The 15,267-nt window shown below is 50.2% G+C and overlaps 1 protein-coding gene across 1 annotated transcript in view; it reads right to left on the minus strand.

Moving 5' to 3' along the window:
• Positions 1-942: 942 nt before the first annotated feature.
• Positions 943-15,267, minus strand: part of RGS5 (regulator of G protein signaling 5) — a 37,901-nt gene continuing 23,576 nt past the window's right edge. The window contains exons 3-5 of the mRNA XM_066371368.1: positions 15,144-15,205; positions 8,938-9,104; positions 943-6,681 (exon numbers count right to left, since the gene is read on the minus strand). Coding sequence (XP_066227465.1) covers positions 6,520-6,681; positions 8,938-9,104; positions 15,144-15,205 — 391 coding nt within the window. The 3' untranslated portion in view covers positions 943-6,519. The remainder of the gene's footprint in view (positions 6,682-8,937; positions 9,105-15,143; positions 15,206-15,267) is intronic.

The following is a 15,267-nucleotide window of genomic DNA, read 5'->3' on the forward strand; positions in this document are numbered from 1 at the left end:
GGAAAGCGTGCTTCAGAGACACAACAGCTGCAGAGTTTGGCTTTGGTCACCGGCCCTCGGAAGGCGCTGCCCGGAGCCCGCCTGACCCACATCAGAGCCGGGAGCCCTCACGTTGCAACGGTGTGCACGTGGGGGTCCCCTTGGCTGAGGGGCCCAGGCAGTCCGACTGTGGTGTCCGGCCGGCCTCCACACGCCGCCGCCAGTTTGTGTAGTGACCTTGCTCTCACCTTGCTCCGTGGGTGAGACGGGGGCGGGGGGAGCGGCTCTTCCAGATGGGAACACTCAGATACCCACCCACATTCAAGGGAATAAAGAGGAGAGAGGATGTAGCAAAGTGATTCAGGGACTGTGCGTCAGCCTCAGGCACAACGAGGCCTCATGTTATGCAGGGATGAGAAACCATCAGAGACCAGCTGGGCCCTCGGACACTCCACCCGTCCCTCTGGTGCCACAGGGACCTTCACTGTCATTTCTCCCTGTCCATCTGCTCCCTGTCCTGCTTCTTTCCACATAAACGTGCTCTTGCCCCACCTCCTGTATCATCGGAGCCGCTCACCCCATCTATAGGGGCACAAACCCAAGCTCCCAGTGCCAACCGACCTCAGACCTGCCCCTGCACCACCCCTACCCCCGCTGGTGTGGAGCCATGTGGCACCAGGTGCTCCGTCCTTCCTAATGGGAGGCAGCTGGGTCCCCCTGACCCAGGGGAAAGTGGTCAACAGTGCATAGAAATGGGGCACCGGCAGCCCCCTCTGCGAGTCTGCGCGCAGGACGGCAGTCCAGGTCCAGCGATGACTGACTGTTCAGACGGGGGTTGTCCCAGCTGGTCTGGGGCTCACCTGGCGTGAGCAGCACAGTCAACGGACACCCCCCTCCCCCCACCCACCTGAAGGAAGCATTCTGGATAAAGGATGTTTGCTAGTCAAGAAGGATTCCGGAGGCTGTGACACAGATATATATTTAATGTACCATTGTGGTCGGGGTTACAGAGACTATTTACCAAGCAGTATGAGTGCACAGCATACAATATATTGGGCACAGAAGCTGTTGGTCAAATAAGTTTGCAAATATGATGTATATGTTTGCTCGCTTATACTTTGCATTTGGTGTGGGGGACAGGCTGTAAGCAGGCAGGGTTGTTATAGCCTAAGGCTTAGTTTTAAGACTAAGCTTTTCCCCACACCCTTGACTGTTGCATGATGTGGGGTGGTACACTCTTATGAGGAATCCCATTTATGCCTCAGATAAGTGACTTTGTATCAGAGACTTCCTTGTTTGTATATTGGATTAAAGGTTTTGATTCCTACACTATAAAATGGGGCAGAGGAGCCCAAGCTGGAGGAGAGCAGAGAAAAGGCCACATGGAGGAGAGGAGAAGCAGCCAAGATGGCAGAGTGCTGAAGGAGAAGCCAGTTTGTACAGAGAGAAGGAGATGGGGAACAGAGGTGAATAAGGCTGGTGAGGTACAAACCTTTGATTCTAGGAAACTCAGATAAGTCAGTGGCTTTGGGAGCCCTGAATGGAGACGGAAGTGTTTTCCCACTGTGTGTATTTCTTGCCCGCCGGGTACAAGCTAGGATTAAAGCTAATAGCCCACCAGTTCTTGGCTCTGTTGTTTCATTACCGTTTGTCCAAATCAAATGAGAACCTGCACGGGCCAGGCAGTTGTGATGGTGGCTGTGGCTACTGGCTTTACAGAAGTGAAACACACGAGTTCTTCCCACACGAGAGTGTCAGGGACAGACGCGGACAAGGGGGTTTCCAAACTGTCACCTCCACCCCTTTTCTTGGGGCCGGTAGCTCCTGGAGGAGATAACTTGCCAGTTGCAACATTTTTTAAAAACATTTAGCTTCCTCCACACCCCTGAATACTGATCCTTGACCTCAAACGAACTCTGGGCAGACATGACCCAGATCACTTCTATTCAAGGACAAATTCCTTCTGTTCCTTTTATGCCTCAGCTCGCGCTTAGACCCAGCCACATTACTTGTCTCTTCTCACAGGGGAAGGGGGGAAGGGAGACCCAGGTGTGGGGCGGGGGTGGGGGTGGGAGGGAGCATCTCCGGTGAGAAAGTAGGTGCCGTGTACGAGGTTTATGAACCTGGTGTGAGCATTAAGAGTTTGACAAGTAGCTTCTCTCCCGGAAAAATAAGATTATTGTTAACTGTGAGGCTGGGATACTGTGACAAAGTGTTGGTGGCATGTGTGGCCCTTCAGTCTCACTCTGACTCTTCATTGAAAGCTACGAATGTGTCCTCAGCCGGAAGAGCTGCCCTTTCCAGCTCCGGGATGTGAGAACTGAGCCTGGGGTGTCTGGCGCTCTGCTCGGCCCCGAGACTTGCCATTTGAGTGAGAACGTGTGTGGCACAGCAGCAGGTCCCACGTGGTTTTCTAGGGACCGTGTCCCCACAAATGTTAAAGCCTCCCCTGTGTGGCGGGATGGATACACCAGACGCCCAGGGAGGTCTAAGGGCAGCTGAGTCAGGGTGTACCGAGACCAGGACCTCACACCCAGCGCCTGTGCGGTCGCCTGGATGGACCTTGGGTTTAGTGCTTGGGTGTTGGAAGCTGTGTTCCTCACCCTTGCTGCCTGGGGATGTCCAAACCAAGTGGGGACAGTGAACCCTCCCAATTGCTTTTTTTTTTTTTTCCTAATCAACATGCCCCAGGATTTTGAGTGAAGTTTCTCATTTGGCTGTGTTGTCAGTCAAGAAATGCCTTCCTGTCTTGAGGACGACAGGAGATGGCTTTTCAATCACCCAAGGCGACCCCTCCACGCCTCCTAGCGAAGGCACTCTACTCCTCCAGCAAGACGCACCCTTCCTCACCAACTCCTTCTCTCCCCTCTCTCTCTTGTTCCTGCGACCCTCTCTCTCCCCCCACTTGCAACATTTCCAGGAAACAGGGTCGATGGCCCACTGGGGGTGGGAGGTGATTTCAGGGGTTGAAATGATTTCCCTGAAAAAACTATCAGCCTTTTATATCTTGAATGACCCCATTGGTGTCGGGACTGGCAGCGCGACCAAGGCCAGCCAGGGGCTGCTAATGAGTTTATTGACTTGATTGGATGATGGTCAAGGTTTTATGGACATTTCTAGATGCCTGTTATTCTTTGGGAAACAATGGTTACCGTGTCCTGTTGGAGGGGAGTGTGTACGGCAGACACACCAGCCAAGTCAAACACAGGGCTTTACAGAGGACAAACAGGAAAGCAATTCCTTCCCCTGTGTTCTTGATGCCCTAGAACCTGAAGCTTACTTAAAGCATGGCTGCCCCTATGGAGAGCTGGGGGAGTGGGGTTCGGGGTTCGGGCACAGACAGACGTTCGATTCTGTTGGCTTGAAGGCAAAGTTACTGAAATGCCTCAGTGAATTCCGGATTTCAGAAGATATCTGTCTGGGAGAATGAACGTGTGTGTGGGCACATGAGTGTAGGTGTGTGCACACATAGATGTGTGTGTGTTCACATATGTTTGTATGTGTTGCATGCACGGGTGCATGTGTGTGTATATGAGTGCATCTCTGTGTGTGTGCACGTGTGTAGGGGGCGTTCCCATGAACGAGCGCCGCTTCAGTAGACAAAGATGGAACTCAGAGTTCTATATCTTACTCTAGAGTCCATGGTCTGCCTGTTTCTTCTGGTCGAATTTAGGTCCTAATCTGACCCCAACCCCAGGCTGTGTCAAACCCAGTCATCGGAAGGCTCAGTCATGGGGATGTCCCTGCCTTAACCCTAGACTTCCCCCCAAGAGGGAGATGCAGATGCCCCTGTTCTCAGTGACCACATGCCTACATCCCTGGTCCACTTACGGCTGTGGGTGCACTGTCTCTGGGAAGAAAACGCGCACACACCGGGCTCCTGCACTGCCCACGTTCCGGGGAACGCACGGGGGGGGGGGGAGGGTGGAGGAGGGGGGACCGATAAGCAGATGTCACACAGTTTGTTTTCCCCGGAAGGATCATCCTGGTTTCTCTCATCTCCCAGAATGAAAAGAATGTACTTTCTCTCTGTTACCATGGAGACCTCTCGCAACACACATATTTTTCTAAGTTTAAAAACACTTCCAAAAGATTTCAAAGAACTTCTTTTTAGGGCAATTTTGATGTGTTTGCCTTTTTAATTTGGGGCTGTGCTGTTTGTATCCCTTTTCATTGTATTCGTATGTTAGAAGAGTTTCATGTGTGGGGTGTGTGTGTGTCTATGGCTTTAAATTTAAAATCACATATATATGTGTATAGAGCCCATGGAGCCTCACAGCTGGCCTTGGGCCCCTCTCCTGCCTCTGGCCCCCACGATCAGCTTATGAAAAGGTGAACCGACAAGTCCACCCCTGGCGTGGGGCGTGCGGTCCCCGGTGAAAATGCCGGCCTGAGTCTTTGTAACACCCGCCCCCTGGGTGAGCTCTGTACTGTCTATCGATTCTCTGGGCATGTTCAGACACGTCTTCCTTTCCCGTCATGTGTGGAAAACATTTGAATTTCTAAGCAAATTAAAATTTTTCTTAAAAACGTTTTGGTGCCCAAGGAACAAGAACTCATCTGGGTTCTTGGTTCCGATAGCATTTCTAGCCGCGTGAGACTGTGAAGGTCTGGAGACTTTAAACTGCATGGGGGCCATGTGGACAGGTGTTCAGGAAGGTGGTGCTGGGACCACCCCGTCCCTCCGGCTCTGCTTGTCACGGCTATACGAATGCACGTGGTCCGCACGATCACGGTGCGGTCTGGCCCCATCTCTGCAGCTGGGTGACAGGGTGTCCAAGAAGTGGGCATTACTGACACATGTGGATGGACTCACCCCACAGAGACACCTGTGGGCAGGGGAGCCTCCCGCCCATGCACAGAAGGTGACGGGGCAGAGAGGCCCAGGAAGGGATGTCCACCTTTGATAACAAACATAGGGGAAACCCAACAAGCATGCTCAGCATCTGGCGGATGGAGACAGTAACAGAATCGCCTCACCTTCCTTATTCTTGGGAAATCACTGACTTTCTTTGGGAATAACTGCATAAAACGGGTGACCGAGTTGTGAAGCCAGGAGTGTGCGTCAGACACAGGGAACGGGAAAGAGGAGAAGGCAGAACTAAGCAGTATGATCTTCTACCGAAACATTTCCGGAGTTTATTAACCCTGTAAAAACTCTTTTTTTTTTTTCACTCACTCAGTAGCGTCACCTTGGTTAGTCTCTTACATGGTTTACCGTGATTTGCCTTATTACTAAATCGTGTAAATAATTGACATCATCTAGTCAAATCTACTAATGGTAAGGAAACATCCTAGCAAGACTTAAAACAATAGTGGAATACGAATTAAAAGTGTCAGCTACTGAAAACACCATGGCTAGCCACGTGAGCCCAGTCGGGGGTCAGGGTGCACTTTGGTGAGAATTCACTAACCCAGGGAACCGGGACAGGAAGGGAACGAGAGCTGCGAAAGAAGTATATGATTTTGCAAAAGCCGGGTACTTTGAAGCTCGCTCTCTCTCTTTCACTTAGAACGCCCCTCTGTATAGTCAAATTGGTTTTTCCAAAGATAATTTGGTGTTTCTCAGTCAATTGTCATGTACTAGAAACATGTACTGCATCGTACATAAGGTCATTAATCATTTCAGGCTGACAGGTGTTCGCATTTGGGCACACAGCCCTGTTGGTTTTTGAGGTTGAGAAACAGTGTCTGTCTTAGGGGACATTCCCGAGTTAAAAGTTTTAGAATTTTACACAAATTAAAAAAGAAAAAAAAAGAGAGGGGAATTAAATCTTTGGGGTCGCATACTGGAGGCATAGATGCATTTGCAAAACAGGCCATTGTCAACCTGAGGTCACTGATTTAATGTGGAATTTGTGGGCATTATGGGGGTGTCTGCGGGAGGCACAAGGAGGAATCAATCCATATTGAGCGTGTTCAGCGAGCTGAGCAGAACACACTCATGGTTGTATTTCTTGTTCGTAATCTCTAGCCACATGAAGATTCTCTAAGAGGGTAGGCCGTATTTTAAATAATTTGCTTTAAAAATCAGAGAGTGGCTGCCTCACAAAATTCTCAACCAAGGTCAGAAACAATTAGGTGGGCGACATCCCCGGATCAGAACTCAAACAACAAGTGAGGCCCATTCATTGCACTTGACATGGGTCTCCCTGCACCCCCCCCCCCCCATGTTCCTCATCAGAACAAGGTTGATGGCGAAGCAAACGGAAGCCAGATGGCCCCGCCTTCAACGATACTGCACATTGGTCTACACTTCCTTGCCTTCGGCAGGATTCTCCTGTGATTCTGATCGGGTTTGGCAACCACGGACTAAATGGGGCTTAGTTAAGAATAGGGGCGGGAAGAAGGCACTGGGGAAAGGAAGCCACTCAGATAATAACCGTCCAAAGCAATGCAGGCCGAGCGAGCAACCCCCAGGATTCCCTGGGTAGGTGTCTTGAAGCAAAGCTGTAATGGGGGGAGATACGTCATCTGCTGGGAGCGCAGGGTTGTGACAGAGGGACAACTCACAGGGCGATTCTCAGGGCTGCCTCATGGCTACTTAATGAGCTCCTGATAAAACTCAGAACGCACGAAGCGGGGCAGGGAATCCTTCTCCATCAGGGCGTAGACTCTTTTCTGGGCCACATCGAAGCTGCTCAGCGAAGGTTCCACCAGGTTCTTCAGGGTGACGTCCTTCGTGAAGTGGTCGATGTTCACCTGTGGGCCAGAAAGCAGGGTCACTATGGGTGTGGGTGAAGACGTGGAATTTCTCACCAACAAAATGAACAAGGGGTGAGAGTCACCAACGGTGAGAACAATGCCTTCTAGTCTCTAGGCTGTGGGGAAGGCCACCGAGACTTTAAGAAGTGTGTGGCTGGCTCAGATGAAGAGGTGACCAGCGCACCCCATGTCAGACCTTCTTCCAGCTGCTAATGCGTACATGCCTCATGGAATCCTCTGGACCCCGAGACTCAGCCTCTCCTTTTATGGGGCAGGGAGAAATATATCTACAAAGGCGAAGTGGCTTCTTCAAGTTCACAGAACTAATGAATGTATTAGAAACCACACATCTCGATGTTGAGCCCGGGTGTGCATTCATCTCACAGCTCAGAGGATGGAGGCCCTGGCCAGGCTCTTTAGTTAGAGCCCACAGGTCCTTAGGATGGGGGCCACAGTATGTTTGTTCTGCTAATTCAGACAGGGTTTGTTCTATTTCAAAACTCCTTTTCTTTTAGTAAGAGAGACAGAGAGAGAGACAGACAGGAAGGGAGAGAGATGAGAAACGTCAATTCTTTGTTGTGGCACCTTAGTTGTTTATCGATTGCTTTCTCATAGGTGCCTTGACTGGGGGGCTACAGCAGAGCCAGTGACCCCTTGCTCAAGCCAGCAACCTTGTGCTCAAGCTACTGACCTTGGGCTTCAAGCCATCGACCATGCGGTCATGTCTATGATCCCACGCTCAAGCCAGCGACCCCATGCTCAGGCTGGTGAGCCTATGCTCAAGCCGGCGACTTCAGGGTTTCAGACCTGGTTCCTATGCATCCCAGGCCAACGCTCTATCCACTGTGCCACTACCTGGTCAGGCCAAAATTTCGTTTTTAATGTCTCCTATTTTCATGGTAACATCAGTGTTTGAATATAGAACCTTAAGAACAATGGTTTCCTGGGGCTCAGAGCAATCAGCCACAGTCTGGATGGGTGACTGCCGTTTGGCAGATACCACAACAGATCCTAGAATTCCATGGAGGGGGATGGAGTTGGTAGGAAGGTAGGTTGGAGCTGGGGAACCCAGTGATGTCAGAAAATGTGTGTCTGATTTAACTTGAAACCAATCTTCTTGATAACATCATAAACAGGGACTTGGGCTGGCAGAGAAAGGTCTCTTCCGGACCCTTCTGTCTTCTCCACCTGGACCCGCGGCTCCCTACACACTCCTGCTTCCGCCCTTCACCTCCGTGTCATGGAGGGAGGCTCACCTGTTGGTATTAAGGTGTATAATTTGTCCATTAGTGACGACTAATTCATAACTAAAGAGTCTAGAGCACCCATGAGAGAAAAGGGATGTTAGGGAGGGAGGATCTCTCTCCAATCACCATAAGTAGATGATTGCCTACTTACAGGGCTTGCTCGGACCACTCTGGGGCTGACTCCAAATCTTGTGAAATGTTTCATGCCCAGATTGGATTACAGGGTGCAATTCGAAATCAGAGTGATCTGACTGAAGTATCAGGAATAGTTTTTGCTGTGTGGCCGCCCTGAATTCCACAAAAGGCTTCACAGTTCAGTTGTCCATGAAGAGCAGAAAGCAGAGAAACTCCCCCCAGAGTGCCTCTAAGATCAACGCACATGCTGTCTTTAGTAGCCAACAGACGGGGTCCTGTCTTCCGACATCTCTAGCACTGTTACCTGGTAATAATTTGATTTTCACCAGCAGGTACCCTGCTGTCTCAACTTAAGTATAAATGGTGGGGGGAGGAGGGATAGACAAAGGGATGAAGGAAGTAGAGAGGAAAAAATGTTTCACAAAAAAGGAAGAGGAGGGATGAGGAAGAGAGAAACGAGAACTGAGAAGGGGTGGGAACACTTGTTAGGCATGCATCAGCTCGGACACTGAGGTATGTGTCTCTTCCCACCCTTACAACCCTGCATTGTCTCCATTGTCACAAAGAAGGTACCACGTTCATAGAGACTTGCTAATTTATCCAAGATCATGTGAGCGCCCTCCTTGCTCATTGCTGACGTTGAGACCGTGCTGCTTGACCAGGAGGAGGGGGTTGGTCTGAACAGGGTCAAGTTCATGTCTGCTTGGCAGTATGGCCCTGCCTTTGTACCCAGGAGGTGCTCGGGAAAGGAGGGCCACATGCCAGTTGGCGCATAGCCAGTAGCTGTGCACCATACAGAAGTCCTTCCTGAGAAGTCGCCGAGGGGACCCTCACGCAGAGCACGCCCGCCCACCGAGCCCTGGCGACCCACCTCTTTAGGTGCCTCCGTCTTAATGAACTCTTCATAAATTCTCTTGGCCTTCTCAGCCATCTCGATGGAGGACTTGGTCTTCTTGAAGTTCTCACAAGCCATCCAGAATTCCAGGTTCTCCTCACTGAATTCAGACTTTAGGAAACTTTTGAAACTGGCGAGCCCGTCTAGGGAGGAGAGAGGTAGAGTGAGGAAATAAGCTTATTTATTTGCTGGTCTCTATCATCTACCATCTATCTATCTATCTATCTATCTATCTATCTATCTATCTATCTATCTATCCATCCACCCACCTCTCACTACATCCTGCTGTATAGCCGAGGCTTGCTGTCTATATACTTCTGTCACTCACATAATAACCTTACAAACATTAACTCACTTTCCACGACAAACCTAACAGGCAGGTGTAATTATATCTGATGTTACAAGGGAGCTCAGTCAGAGGGGGCAGTCACGCGCCCCTGGCCAACCGCGGCATGTGGCAGAGGTGGGATGTCATCCAGACAGTCTGCATCTGGGTGACGCGGGTTTACTTGCACACGGCATCAGGGAACGCTGTGACCATGCATGCCACCGTGGCTGCTCACTGATTTTTAAATTCCAATGAGGACGCGATACCTTTAAAACTTGGGTTAGTCACAGACATGTTAATAGATAAAAGTAAAGTGGTTACAGGGAGGGGGAAGGAAGGGTTGGCAATGTAAATTATATATATATATATATATATATATTGTTTTTGTGACAGAGACAAAGGAAGACAGAGGGAGGGACAGATAGGGACAGTCAGACCAGAAGGGAGAGAGATGAGAACATCAACTCATAGTTGTGGTACCTTAGTTGTTCATTGATTGCTTTCTCATATGTGCCTTGATCAGAGGGGCTACAGCAGACCAAGTGACCCCTTGCTCAAGTCAGCGACCTTGGGCTCAAGCTGGTGAGCTTTGCTCAAACCAGATGAGGCCGCGCTCAAGCTGGCAACCTTAGGGTTTTGAACCTGTGTCCTCCGCATCCCAGTCCAATGCTCTATCTACTGTGCCACCACCTGGTCAGACACTGTAAATGATATTATTAATGTTGATTCTTGTATAGGAACTATTTATTCACTCAATTGCTCAGATGGTTTTTTGAGCAATTCAGGCACGATGATAAGTTGATAAGTCCTAAGATAAGTAGACAGAGATGTGGTTCCACCCAATGGAGCTGACAGAGTCGGGGGGAAGGAGAGAGAATTTGAAGAAACACCATTTAGGAAAAACCACACCAAGGACAGTCATAGAGGAACAGGAGGGCCCTCCCAGCCTTCAGACAGATGCGACATCATCAATTTCAGACCCGAAGGAGGAGTGGGTGGGGTGCGGGGAAGTGGCCGCACCAGAGCGGTGACCCTGTCCTCATCAGTGCCTCGAACCAATGGACCCAAACGTGACGGCAGCTCTTGTGATGACCTTTTCCGTGCACGGTGCTCACACGAACTTCAGCTCATAATGGAGACTATGTGCCAGTGTCCACCAACATGCATCCGCACATGGGTACTGAGATTCTTGAGCCCGACCCTTTCATTTTTTCCTCCCCCTGCAGCGGTAACCTCCCCATGTCAGATGAATAGCAGCAGGCTAGTGTGGGTATAGGAAGGCACAGGAGGAGAACACAGGAAGAGCCACTCCATATCTTTGTCATTTCCTGCCTTTCTAAGGGTGACTAAATACATAAAACCCCAATACTAATAACTCTGCCTATAGGGAGAGTCCACCTGCATTTGTTAGCTAAGAGGTGGCCGGGGGGAGGAGAGGGAAGACTCTGGTTTTGCACTGACTATACAGGACCTCCGGCCGAGCTTCTGTCTGTGATGTGCCTGGCGGGTCCCCTCACCTCCTCCAGGCCCCCCCTCCCCCGGGCAGGGGCAGAGGCAGGACCGACTGTCATCCTGTCACCGGAACCTCAGGGCTGAGCTTTCTTCCTCTCGCTGGTCCCCATCAGCCCCACCTTCTGTGAGCTGTTAGCTCTACTTGGGAACAGTTATTCAGACAAAATTCATTTCCTTTGACCTGATTTTATCCACTTCCCTTTCCCTAGAGTATGTCTCCCTGCTCCTTTTTTTAGACACTAAATGGCCATCCCTGAGTCACGGCCTGGTGCAGGGATTATGGCAGCAGGCCCCTAAGCCCACGTGACACTTAGACCAGGGCCTGTGGTATCCTCTGGCTAATGCACTGTCCATACATTTCCATGGTCTCCATGGCATCCGTGGCCCACCAACCAGTGCCTCACAGCCACATCGGACTCAAAAGAGATAGAAGGCTAAGAGATAATGAACTCGCATAAGAGATTTTTATATTTAAACAAGATGCTGTGAATTTTCAACCCCCCACTCCACCCCGTGTCCTTGCCCTGAAGACAGTCCTTATTGAACACCTAAAAAGCACCCCAGGGGGGCCGTGGGAGGTATAATGAATGATGTTCTTTACAAACCTAGCCAGAAAAATTACTTTAAAACCATCTGATATGATGTACATGGATAACTTAAGTGGTTTTCCTCTTTCCCTGTCAGTTATAGCCTAGGGCAGGGGTCCCCAAACTTTTTACACAGGGGGCCAGTTCACTGTCCCTCAGACCGTTGGAGGGCTGAACTATAAAAAAAACTATGAACAAATCCCTATGCACACTGCACATATCTTATTTTAAAGTAAAAACAAAACGGGAACAAATACAATATTTAAAATAAAGAACAAGTAAGTTTAAATCAACAAACTGATCAGTATTTCAATGGGAACTATGGGCTGCTTTTGGCTAATGAGATGGTCAATGTGCTCCTCTCACTGACCACCAATGAAAGAGGTGCTCCTTCCGGAAGTGCGGCGGGGGCCAGATAAATGGCCTCAGGGGGCCGCATGCTGCCTGCAGGCCGTAGTTTGGGGACCCCTGGCCTAGGGGCTCTTTCGGCAGCCTATACCCTGAAGGAAGAAATAAGGCCTCCTTCCCTCCACAGGGTTACAGTTTCCACTGTTTCTTAAACAAAGATGTCGGGCCATCTCTGTGCCCGATGGAAAACGTCCCAGGCCCTTTCTAGCTGCCAGGAAGCGAGAGCAGGGACAAGGTCTGACAGGGTTTCCACAGCCGGTGGAGAGGAGATGGGAGGAAACAGCCTCACAGACTGAGTCTGCGGCCGACTGATCGCTGTGAGCCCCATGGCCCCAACCGGGCTCTGTGAGCTATTTTCCCCTTCCTAAAAGGGAGAGAGAAAATTTCAGTGCCCCAAACGTGATTTACAACCCCAGAACATGTGCCAGACTGCTCTGCCGATTGTGTCCAAGGAACAGGCTTGGACATAACTTTCCAGGGCACGGGAGTCACCGCGCTCACTGGATTTCACATTGTGTCAGGACTTTTTGTCACTCAGCCAAGATGTGTGACATGGCTCTGTGCTCTGTTGGTCTTCTGGGAGACATTTAGCGCTGTTCTTTCTCTCACCTGGCTTCTGAGAACTTTCCAGAGAGTCCCTAACGAGGACCCTCCGCTGCCACGGCCTCATTCCTCTTCCTCCTTAACCGCTGCTTTTTTCCTGCCTCCTCCTCAGAGACGTCCTCCGTGGAACTCCCGTTATTCCAGGGAGGTCCTCATGGCTCAGAGTCAAACAGACTCCAGGCCAAATGTCTCTGTCCTGCAAAGGAACTCACCTGTCCTCTTTGCCTCGCTCCATGCCCCTGCCAATGCCACGGCCTGGTAGAGTCCCCAGCCCACATTCCTGGCCGTCCTTAGGCTTTTCCCTGCTGAGCCGGCATAGCCTCGAGATCCCTCCCGACACACCTGGTCCAGGCCTCGCTACCCAGGAAGCTCACTAACGCTCCTGATCCTCTGGCGCCTATGAGAACCCTCTGGCTGTGTGAACCCCGTGACAATCCCAGAGCTGCCCTCAGGAGTGGGGTCAATTTGACATCCATGTAAATAGAGCAGCAGCCCTACCAAAGAAAACACACACACACACACACACACACACACACACACACACACACACACACAGATTTTCCCCTCCGAGAAGCAGAAAATATTACCATAGAATCCGAGGCCTCAAGCTCACACCTGTTTGTAAACGGAAAGCCGGGGTCCCTCAACAAACACGAAGGTATGAACACTCCCTGCCCCTGCTGACCTCCTGCCTGTCTTTCTTATCCTAAGAGCTCTGTCCTTTAAAAGCCTAAAATGTAAACATTTGACCTCAGCTGAGCATTTGCCCAGCTGGAGAGGATTGTATGTGGGCCACATAAACATATGTTCCCCTCCTTAATGGTTTTGAAAACATGGCAGTAATTCGGCTAATTCCCAGGTTTCTTGACAACAGCAATAAACAGGCACCCGACCCCTGGGCACTTAGTGCTCCTTCTGTATCCACACGTCACCGGTCAGGCTGCTATTGGCCCCTGAACCACCAAGTAAGACAGTGAATGAGTCGATGAAGAAACATAACTATTTTTTTTTCTCTTCGTTAACCTCATGGAATTTTGGGTTCAAGAAGCAAATGAGCCTAATCAGGCAGCGGAGCAGTAGATAGAGCATAGGACTAGGACATGGAGGACCCAAGTTGGAAACCCCGAGGTCGCCAGCTTGAGCGCGGGCTTGTCTGGTTTGAGCAAGGCTCACTAGCTTGGACCCAAGGTCGCTGGTTTGAGCAAGGGGTTAGTTACTTGCTCTGCTGTAGCCCCCGGTCAAGGCACATTGAGAAAGCAATCAATGAACAAATAAGGTGTCGCAACAAAAAATTGATGCTTCTCATCCCTCTCCCTTCTTGTCTGTCTGTCCCTATCTGTCCCTCTCTCTGAATCTCTCTGTCTCTGTCACACACACTCACAAAAAGAAGCAAAATGAATTCATTTATCACCCATGGAGTCAATACACATTTATTGGACACTTGGTATGTGTCAGGGCAGGGAATTCAGTGAGCCCACAAAATAAAATAAACAAAAAGAGTATTTAAAAAAAAAACAACGGTTAAAATGGAGAAAGTTCCAAATAAGAAGCATTGGTATTCAGCCTCCGAACAGCAAGGATTGAGCCTGTCACAGCTAAGCGGAAGCCCGCCACCCGAAAACGAGATAAAAAGAGTGTTTGCTGTCTCCTCTGTGCCTGTTTGTCATGGAGACCCCGTGAAAGAGACCTGTTTTCTAAACCCTTATCATTGCAAAGTGTCTAACGAAATTCCGTATTCCATCCTTGCGGCTGAAGATGGAAGAAGGGGGTTGGGTATCTTAAATAGAACCATCTTTTGGAGTGAGCTATGCCACAAGTATTCATTTTCTCCATCCTGTGCACTTCCTGTTGTGAAATTTTCCAAATCAGAAAGACTTTTAAGTCCTGGCGGTCAATGGGCATTTATGACCCATAGTAAGAGGGAAAGGATTATAATGAGAATACAAAGTAGCAAATATTAAGTATAAAGTTGTAAGTATGAAGTAGCATAAAAGATGTCCAGACAACTATCTCTGGAGGCACAGAGGGAGGGAAAATTAATTCTGGCTGGTCAGGAAGACCAGGGGCTTAGGGTTTAGATGAGCTTTGATAGGAGAGGTAGGAGGTCAACAGAAAAAGACAGGACTGCAAAGCGTTCTGGATGGAGGGCGCACAGCAGACACCCTGCATGGATGGGAGAACAGTTCTGTGTGACCGCAGACCACCACCCGGTTACTGGGGCGCATCTCAAACACCGGGATACCGGCACGCGCTACCTGCCGCCTTGGGAAACGCTGAGGAGCACGGGTTAGGGGAAAGGCATGCTCAGGTGTGCTGGCATTCGCCTGGAATGGAGTTCTCACTGATACTTTTGTCACATCTCAGAGGAAGCTGTAAAAGGCACATAGCCAGAGGAGGAAGCCGACCCATCCGGGCCTCAGAGCCTAAGGCTGTTCACACCTGCACTTCAATCCTTATTGATCCATCTCCAGGCCCAGCTAGAAGAGGCAGAACTCTCTGTGACTGATGAACATATGAAGAGCCACACGGCCAGGACACATGCACACAAATAGGCAGGACCGGGGACAGGATCTGTCAGCCTGAGCTCTCAGGGCACCACCTTGCCCAACCTTCCCTTGCTGAAGTCCCTTTGGAAGATTTAAGAAATGTCCACATTGAGGAGGAAGACATGGACCCCACGAAGGCGTCTTCTCCTCTGTCCTCCCCAATCCCCCGCTGACCTAATAAAAACAGTTCGGACTTACAGTTGTTCTGCAGAAGCTTGTCCAGGGAGTCACGCCACTGCAGGGCCTCCTCCGGCGCGGGCCTGAACCAGGAGCCAGGACAGAACAAAGGGACAGCGTGAGAAGGGACGGCAACAGCAACGAG

The sequence above is a fragment of the Saccopteryx leptura genome, chromosome 2 (genome assembly GCF_036850995.1).
Source record: "Saccopteryx leptura isolate mSacLep1 chromosome 2, mSacLep1_pri_phased_curated, whole genome shotgun sequence".
Taxonomy (NCBI): domain Eukaryota; kingdom Metazoa; phylum Chordata; class Mammalia; order Chiroptera; family Emballonuridae; genus Saccopteryx; species Saccopteryx leptura.